The 10087-nt window shown below is 41.6% G+C and overlaps 1 protein-coding gene across 6 annotated transcripts in view; it reads left to right on the forward strand.

Annotated features, from left to right (window-relative positions):
* Window positions 1-9043, forward strand: part of LOC122656235 (prolyl-tRNA synthetase associated domain-containing protein 1) — a 41648-nt gene extending 32605 nt beyond the window's left edge. For all 6 annotated transcript variants that reach the window (XM_043850714.1, XM_043850719.1, XM_043850718.1 and 3 more), the window contains exon 12: window positions 8578-9043. In XM_043850714.1, coding sequence (XP_043706649.1) covers window positions 8578-8655 — 78 coding nt within the window. In that variant the 3' untranslated portion in view covers window positions 8656-9043. The remainder of the gene's footprint in view (window positions 1-8577) is intronic.
* The last annotated feature ends 1044 nt before the right edge of the window (window positions 9044-10087 follow it).

Consider the following 10087-nt stretch of genomic DNA (forward strand, 5'->3'; position numbering starts at 1 on the left):
GCATGGGTGATTTGTATGCTCCAACTTGAGGGGAAGTGTTAAAGTCGAGTTACATAACCACAACTCTCTCTCTCTCTCCCTTATCTCATCTACTTCGGTTGGTTTATTTCTCTCTTTTCATTATGTTTCCTAGTTGAGTTGTAATTCTAGTTTTCCTTTTCTATTTTTACTTTCCTAGTCTGATTAGGAAAGATTATTGTACTGTTCCTTTAAGCTATAAATAAGAGTTGAGAGGGGTAGCCAACTATCGGTTCTAGTTCTCTCTGGCTGTCACCCCGCTTGGTGTTCTTCTGCTGGTGTTCAATCTCTGATTTTGTCATAGTTCATTTTTGGCACCTTTTTTTCTTGGCTATGGCATCAAAGAAACTATTTCACTCATTCAGTTTGTTGATGATATCTGTGTGTTCTGCACAGCGTCTCGAAAACAAGGCCCATTGATAGCTGCAGTCCTATTAACAGAACTCAGACCCCACAGTGACGGGAGCCTCTTGCACCGGGTATGACCTTTTTTTTAGTTTACATCTGGCAGCAGTTGTTTAACAGTTGGGTCCGTTAGAAGATATTTAGTGGGTTCAGCGGGAGATCCAGAAGATATTCTACAGCAGAATAATTTCTAATTTTTCAATGACAGCCTTAGTTCCCATTTTAAATTTCGATGTAGCTAGCTTTAAAATTTTAAGGCATTACATTTAGAAAGTAGAGATTGCTATTATAAGATTCTATTCCCAAAATTAGGAATTTTCAGTTGGATTATTGCTTGGAATTCAAGTCAAAGGGCCGATCCTTAGCTCTATAAACAGGGATCAACCCCTTCTTTCTTTTGAATTGAATAAAATTTCTGTTGAAAGTCTTGGGAGGGGGATTTCCCTCTTGGGTGGATTCCCAACTTATGTCAATGGATGGATTCTCACTGAAACTCCGCTGCTCCATCAAGTTTTTCACTTAGCTGTACCTGCAACATTAGAGCTCAAATTCTCAACACATAAAACTCCCTGCAGATTCCCTGTGTTCCAGCCCATTTCCAAATTTTTATCTATATGGACATTTTCTTCATTATTGTCTGAATTGCTACCATTTCACATGTCCTGGTGTCCGTTTACGTAGCTATCAGTTCTAGTCTTTAGATCTCAACTCTAACAGATTTCTCATCTCCTTGCATCCTATTGTGTTTAAAATCTCTCATCCAACAAGTGGCTGTTGAACTCTATTAAACACCAGTGATTCCTTCCCACTGTCTTGTCTGATCTATTCCAGTGCTACCAGAACGGAATTCTAGATCAATCTGATCAGCACTATTCAATTTATGAAAATCCCATTAATGTTCTAATTTCTGCCTGTCAGTTTCTTGTTCAATCTTATTTTAGTACATGTTCTGTCCTGTTAATATATCAGTTCTGACATTCAGTTCTTCCAGTTAGACATCACTTAATTCTAACCTCCTATAGCCTTGCTTTTTAAACCGTAAATCTCTAATTAGGCTTAGGGTTTTCACATTGCCCCATTCTTTTAAATGTGAGAGTGAGAAATAACATGACCTCCACTGCTTTATACATCAGTTTGCTGAATGCCTCTGCTGCTAGGAAAAATAGGAAAGAAGATGTAGGATCCTCTTGGCGGGAGGCCTATTGAACTTCGAAAGAAATTTTTGGGGACACCCCCCCCCCCACCAAAACCAAATGTCAGATGACACGTAGCACACCTCCATCCATTTTCTCTGTTTCGCACTAAACCTTGCCCTAGTCATTGAGAATTCACCTAGAGGGGGGGAAATAGGTGAAGGTGGAGAAATATAAAAACTTATGCGGAAATTAAAATTAATCACTTGTAAAGACAAGCAATAAATGAAATTGACACAAGAAAATTATAGTGGTTCGGCCAACACTTGCCTACATCCACTCCCCTCACCTTAGAGAGAATTTCATTAAAACAAATCTTGAGTGAGAGCAAGAGAACTCGTACAAATCTTGATTAAGAGCAAGAGAACTCAACTACTCTTGATTCCGAGCAAGAGGACTCAATTAAAACATAAAGTAAAAACTACTAGGAAAAGGGTTACCTCAACCTTAGTAGGAGTGTATGCTACCTTCCACCCTTGGAGCTTGAAGCTAGATAAGGTTGAGGAGCTTGAGTGTGTGAGCTTGTGATGATTGGATGCTTGAATGCTCACTTAGGCTATTGCAATTAGAGCTTGTGATGAAGTCTCTTAATGATGATTATTAGTAGTCCTTAGAGCCTTAAACAATAGGGTATTTATAGGCTTGATGGCTCAATTCAATTAGGAATCTATTTCAAGATCGAATTCCAAAAGCCATAAATAATCCGGTATGCTGGATTCCAATCCGGTATGCAGGATCACCTAATTTCCTTATTGAACAAAGCAATAACGGTAAAAAGATAACAGTATTATATTGATCCGGTATGCTGGATTACAATCCGGCATGGGCTGGAAGGCTACTGTGAGCAATTTCCTGAGATTGCAACATTGATCCGGTATGCTGGATTTTCAAATTTTTGTTGAAATTTGTTAAGTCCTTTATTGGACTTACATGGATGAATCCAATTTGGTTTGGTCATATGGATTGGGTTTAATTTAAACCCCCTAAAGTCCATCTAAATGAATGTATGCAAGTGTGTGCAATACATTAATTGTGACTATAAACATGATACAACATGATACAAGATTAAACAAGTTCTATGAGGTCTTGTATCCCATTGAGTTGCTTGAATAGAAGTCTTGAACGTAGTCCTTCACTTCACAACATTCTTTTGAAATCTTTGTCTTAGTGCATCAAGCTTTTACATGCTCCCCCTTACTTGATGCTCATCTCTTATGAAGTCTCTCTATACAATATAACACAGGTTAGTATAACTAACTTATTTGTTATCATCAAAACCATAACGGGTGATGTGTGGAATTTACCCCAACAGTCATGAACAGTTGAAGAAAATCTCAACTCACATGGTCATAAGCATAGTTGTCAAGGTGGGCTTCATTGCCTTGGTCACCTAGACACCGTGAAATCTGAGACTGAGCAAAACCTGCACAGCTTTATACATCAGTGGCTGAATCTCAGCCTCTAGGAAAAATAGGAAAGAAGATGTAGAGAAATAACATGACCTCCATAGCTTTATACATCAGTTTGCTGAATGCCTCAGCCGCTAGGAAAAATAGGAAAGAAGATGTAGGATCCTCTTGGCAGGAGGCTTATGGAGCTTGCAAAACCAAATGTCAGATGACAAGTAGCACACCTCCATCCATTTCACACCAAACCTTGTCCTTAGTCATCATGAGTTGAAGAAAATCCAAACTCACATGGTCGTAACTCGTAAGTGTACATCCAGTTTCTGTTAAAATACAAGGATTCCTCTTCTTAAGTGAGAATTAATGATTTCGTTAGCCATTAAAACTCCATCCACCCCTTGCCCACCCTCAATAAATGTACCCCGAATAGCTGAGATATTTCTATCTAGAGCCATCATCAGTCAAGATAAAACTTTGGAGATGATTCTTTCAGTACCCAACCAATAATCCTTCAGCATCTCAGTTTCTTCCTTTGGGATCATGATGATCAAAGAAGCCTTGCTACCCCAACCAATATGCAATCTTCATAAAACTTTCATCTAGAGATGGCAAAGGGGTGGATTAAACGGGAGAACCATGCCAATCCACCCTTAATGGAGCTGGTATGGTCTGATTGAAGTAGGATATGGGGTGGGTTAGGGTTTTGAAAAAGGGAAATTTATACGTACCTCCCCTGAGGTAAGGCTTAATTACAGATCCACCCGTGAGTTTTGGATATATACGCGTACCTCCCCTGCTTTCCAAAATAATTAGTAAGTAAACCCACTCCGTTAGTTGTCCCATTAGTTGCAAACGGTAAGAGTGTTTGTCATTTTATGACCAATATACCCTTGATAGGGTAAGGATATTTTTAATATTCAGTCCCCTCTGCTGCCATTACCGATGTTTGCCCTTTTCCTTATTTTTTAAAAAATTTCCTCGCTCATCTCTTCTTCACGTAATTTACCCCTGCAACGTTGCCCATTCTCCTTCTGCTCCTTCGCAAAGTTGACAAACACCATCGCCTCTTAAAGACAGCATCTTTTTTGCTTATTCCTCTCTCTTTCAACAGTTTTGCTTTTAATTTGACAGTGGCGTAGTGCTCATTGTCTCAGAACACATTTTGGTGATATCTGCCCATAGTTGTCACGGCGTCACGGCGATCCAAGTCGGTGGAGGGCTGTCACGTCGATATATCGACATGTCGCCCCCCATGGCGTTGCCATGCCGAGCATGTCGACCATGTTTTATTTTTTATTCTCTATTTTTAATGTCATTTAGTATGCTATAGCATATATCCTATAACATAAAAAATCAGCATGAAAGTGTACTACTAATATACTATGGTTTAATTCATGAAAGTGTAATATCCATTAGTGTACATGAAAGTATGAAAACATAGATTAGCCTATCAAATAACTGTGTATGTGTGCCTGTGTGCAAGGTAAGAAGAAGAAAAAATATAAAAAAACACCATCTCTGTGACTGTGCAAGCCTGCAACTACAAGGCAAGAAGAAGGGGAAAAAAAAAACTGAGAGAACTACTGGCTGTAATAAATCCCTCCACCCCCCCCCCCATTCTGTCTCTCGACTCTCTCCCTGTCTCTGTGTGTGTAATTGTGTATGTGTGGCTGTGTGCAGGGCAAGAAGAAGAATAAAAAAAAACACCTTCTCTTTCTATGTGCAAGCCTGCGATTGCAAGGCAAGAAGAAGAAACAAAAAACCGATAGGTCTATGATTGTGTGCAAGCCTGCAACTGCAAGGCAAGAAGAAGAAAAAAGTAAAAAAAAAAACTGAGAGGTCTCATGACTGTAAGCAAGCCTGCAACTACAAGGCAAGAAGAAGAAAAAAGGAAAAAAAAACAAAAAAAACTGAGAGGTCTGTCACTGTGTGCAAACTTGCAACTGCAAGGTAAGAAGAAGAAGAACTGACGGAGAAAGTTGTCGGAAGTGAAGAAGACGAAGAAGTGAGAAGAAGAAGAAGAAGAAGAAGAAGAAGGATCGAGTCGCACTCGCCGGAGGACTGGGAGGAGATTGGAGAAGAAGAAGAAGAACCAAATAAATAAAAAATAAAAAATTACTTACCTGGAGGTTGCCGGAGGGGTTCGAACTTGCCGAGAGTTGCAGACTTGCAGCTTCAATTCTTCTTCTTCTTCTCACTTCTTCGTCTTCTTGACTCCTTCAGTCTCCAGACGTCTCACGAAGTCTCTCTTCTATCTTGACAAACTTTGCGATTTCTAAAATCCCCAAATTTCAATTCCAATTAGGGATTTAGGGAATACTACTAAAGTGTACTGTTTAATCTTTAATGGTTTTAATTTTTAATGTTAATGTGACCAATACAAATGAAGGAAAAAGCATTTAAGCTTTTAAAAAAAAAAATTTAAAACCTGAGTTTTTTACACTTATATCGACCGCTATGCCCATATATCGTGATATGGCGTCCATGGCGACGCCATGTACGCCATATCGGGCGATATTTATACATGAGCCATGTCGAAGGTCGAGATGCCATGCCATGGCGGCGCCATGACAACTATGTATCTGCCATGGCGAATGCGACCAAGGATCTCTCCACCGGTGGAAACCTCAACTCTGACCTGAAGAACTTGTCCTTTGTTCTCAGAACCGGGAGAACTACGATTTTCACATATGGATTGATGTTCACCTTCGTCGCTTGCATCGTCTTCATCGCCTTCAACCCTTCAGCAAGTTCTTCCCCTTAGTTCACCAACATCTTCGGCATTTCCGGTTCTGATTCCCCCTATAGATCTCTCTTCTCTTCCCTTTTATCCTACTTTTTCCCCAAGTCCTCTCCACTCAGACTACTCTTCCTTCTCCATTTCCATGAGGTTATCTCAATGTCTCTTCGCCTCATACTCATAACGCCACGGCTCCTCATGTTCTGAAAGCAAAAGTCCCAAACTGGGAAAAATCTGACTGAGATTGCGAAAAAGGTGAAAAACGGAACAGAAACTAGTACAGGTAAAGCAAATTCCAGAGCACTAACCTTGAAATCACAATTTGAGTGCGCCGTCGCAATCCCATAAGAAGGATAGTCTGCCTAAGAATGGTACTGTGAATGGGTTAGTGAAACCAACCCCCATATCACTGCCTGTTGACAATATAGGTGTTCCGAAGAAGAAAACATGGAGTAATAGTGGTAAGACAGAGGTTCGAGCAGGGAATCAGACTGTGAGTTCATCCTCTAAGTCCTCTGAGAAGGAGAGTTTGCCTAAGAATGGGATGGTGTAGTAGCAGATCTCAGTTGCAACTCCACATTTCTAGGTCGCCGGAAGCCATTGGTGGGTTGTTTCAGCTCAGCGGCAAGAATGGTGGTCGCCTCATAGGTGTAATAGCGGCGGCAAGTAAAGGGTTTCTCCTTTCGGTTTGTTATTGCTCCACAAAGCAAATAATGGAAGAAATAGGTTTTTTTTTTGGATGAATAAATATATCACCATACCCCAGGAGGGGGCAGGAAAAGAGGGGAAGGAATATACAAGGGAAAGAAGGGGGAGGGGGAGAGACAACAAGCCAACCTACACAGAGGTGGAGGGAAATAAAATAGACAAATCCAGGCCCCAGGAGGCAGCGATATGCCTGTTCCTAGGGGAGTCCAGAACCGGACGATGACTGGTACAACTGAGTTTGGAAGAGACTTCAAAGGAGATGGCTTTCCAAATCAGATCATAAGATCGAGAGTTGGAAGTCCATCTCCTAAGGTTCCACTCCATCCAAATTTGGTAGATAGTAGCTCCAAAAACCAAATTTCCAATGGTGTCGCATATCGAGGATCCAGAAAAAGACATGTCCATCCAAAGCCATTCTCGCTCAAAGGGAAGCGGTCTCCTACTACGGGGCCAAATCAAGGAGAGGGCTTTTTTCCAGATGGTAGAGGTAAAAGGGCAAGCAAAGAAAAGGTGGGGGGTGTCCTCAAAACCATTCCCACAAAGGGAGTAAGCAAGGGGGACAGGGATGTGTTGAAGAAGCAGGAAGGCTTGGGTTGGGAGGCAAAGGCGAAGGGATCTCCAGGCTGTGAAACTGTGGCGAGGAATATGGCCTTTAAACCAGATGAGTTTGTGCCAAGGAACGGTGGGAGCAGGCTTACGAACAAAGTTCCAGGCAGATCTATTGCTAAATAGGCCATTGGGGGAAGGCAGCCAAAGGGTCTTGTCCGCAAGGCGGGGGGGGGGGGGGAGGGGGAGAGCAGGCCAAATCCGAGATACAATGGAGGGATTAAGGAGAGGGGGAAGGGACCAGGAGCCAGAGGAAATGAGGGAGGATAGGGAGGAATCTTTTGGGAGACCAGAAGAGTAAATCGATCTGGGGCCAAAGACACAATAAAGAACTCCAAGAGGGTGCCAAGGGTCAAGCTAGAGGGAAGTAGTGGTGCCATCAACGATAGAGGAAGAGATACCACGAAGGGCAAGGGGGCAGAGGGCAAGAATCTTGCGCCAGATCCAGGAGGAGTCGGAGGGGATGGCAACACTCCAGATGGAGTCAGACTTGAGAAGGTGGGAGTAGACCCAGTTGACCCAAATGGAATCCTGATGGGAGGAGATTTTCCAAATAAGCTTAAGAATGCCTACGGAGTTGTAGTCCTGGATGCGCCGGTTCCCAGACCTCCCTCGCATTTGGGGAGACAGATAGATTTCCAACTAACAGGATGGAAGAATCTAGAAGAATCATTCCCTTTCCAGAGGAAAGCACAGAAGAGGTGCTCTATAGCCTGGATGGTGGCTTTGGGTAAGCCAAAAATCCCGTTCCAGTAGATGTAGGAAGCTTGGAGGACAGAACAGATGCAAAGCAGGGGATGTAAGCGTAAATTTCCAAAACTCACGGATTGATTTGTAATTAAGCCTTACCTCAGGGGAGCTACATGTAAATTTCCCTTTAAAAAAATATAAGGGAACCTGCCACACCCCATATTAACCTTTAGGATTCCACGCTGTCGCTCTGTAAAATAGAGTCCCAAGTATGTCTCATGGAGCGGAGCGGGGCCAGGGTTTAGCAATGTGTTAAATGGGATGGGGCCAAGTTTGGCTGAACTCCATTCTGCCCCTCCTCATTTCCACCCCCTTTCATCAGATCTCCCTTTATTATAATCCAATGTCGGTTTTTAAAAGCCAAGTGAAAACCGTCTGGCACTTGCAATTAGTCACTTTTCGAAGATCAAACAGCTGTCTTTGCGCCCGCTTGTGTAGATGGTCTCTCAATCCAATCCCTGATCTCATCATCTACAACAGCAAGCTGTAAATATTCAAAACATGGTATTAACAAGTTCAAAAATGTGATGGAGCTTGTATTATAATGCGAGTTTTAGCTGTTCTAGTGGCGCCTATGACCATTAGCCCTGGTGTTTTCTGTGATCATTTCTATGATCTATCGTAGTGTTTACTTCTCAAGTTGATGTCCCCCTCTTTTTTTTTCCCTGATAAATTACTGTTTGTAGTTTTTGAATATTTCTTTTCAAGTTCTATTACATATTTGGTGGTGATGCATGGACCTTCCTTGCAGGTGATGTTCAAGAACACAGTGTACACACAAGGGTTTGTTGCTGGTTCCCAGGCTGACCCGGTGCCTAAATGTAAATGAAATCCCTACTGCCTTCTCTTGATGATCAGGAAATTGTTCAGTGGCTGGAAAACCATTTGATATCTGTCCAATCTTCTGCCTCGTAGGCGATTATTGTCTGAAATTGATTTATATTCATACTATTTGGTGATTGAGATCTCATCTCTTTTCCCCTTATTTACTAACTGAACTATTAGATTCAGTTTTGTACTCGAGGAAATGTTTGGAAATGCACAAAAATTAGGACCCGAATGGTATTTTGGGATGTATGATGATGTTGAACTGCACCACCCGACCTTGATTGAGAAGACTTGTGCTCCTGCACCAAAATTGTTCTTCCTTTGAGCTGGTTACCAAATAAAACCCACACCTCAAACATTGTTTGGCCAGTGATGTTGAAATTTAAACTTTTTTGTTTTTCCTGGTTAAGACAAAATGAATGAGAAGAATTAAACTATGGAAGTAAGAATGCTAACTGGTGCGGTGTCTCGGTGTGTACTTGAGCCAAGGCACAGATGCGCACGAAATGACCAGCGCACCCCCTTGAAAGGCATAAAGGACCAGGGGTGTGCTGGTCATGTTGCACACGGCTGTGCCTGGCTATAGGTACATGCTGTCAATGCTAACCAGTTCGGGGCATCCAACTGGCCAATGGCATCGGATTGATGGATCCCTTGTTCGTGCGGAGCACCAGATCAGCATCAGATCCCTTTAATTGTTATCTATATGAATTCCAACTTCCACCCTCCCTTGTCAGCAATGGCCCCTCATGGGTGGGAGATGGCGGTCAGAGAGGGGAGGTAGAGGGAAGTTCGGGGCACAAAGGTATAAGAAATGGGTGGGTAAGGGAGGGGCATTGTTTAGGTAATTTAGGTAAGTGTTTCATGACAATTATTCAAGAAGAATAGAGACCTTCAAAAGGACGAAACAAGCAAATTCTATGACTGTAGAATACCAGCAGAATCGTTCTTTCGAATGATTGAAAACATAAGATTTAATCTCCTAAAGAGATTGATGAAAAGTTGCATACAGAAATCTACACTAATTACTTCTACTTCCTAAGATAAAGATAAAAAAAATTGTGATGTTTTGATTTTGACGAAAAGTCCTCCCTTCTTCAAATTTCTTTATTTATACTTTTGAACGATTCTATAACTGAAAACCTTATGTTCTCCACTGGAAATTATTACTTCCATTCTTAACCGATCAGAACTGTTGTAAGTGTGTTAAGGTTTCAGCAACTCCTTTATCTTATTCCAAATGAACCGTTCCACCTTGGTCTTGAACAATTCTTTCTGGCCCCCCAAAACCTTTGCTGTCCCAAACCCAATCTTACTAGCCTGCTTTTCTTGACCGAAAGAAAGATACAAACAATGGTTCACAAATCGGTTTAATTGGTCTAAATATTTATTTTATTTGTTTTAAATGGATTTATTTAGAGTGTAAAGTTGGA

The sequence above is a fragment of the Telopea speciosissima genome, chromosome 3, assembly GCF_018873765.1.
Source record: "Telopea speciosissima isolate NSW1024214 ecotype Mountain lineage chromosome 3, Tspe_v1, whole genome shotgun sequence".
Taxonomy (NCBI): Eukaryota; Viridiplantae; Streptophyta; class Magnoliopsida; order Proteales; family Proteaceae; genus Telopea; species Telopea speciosissima.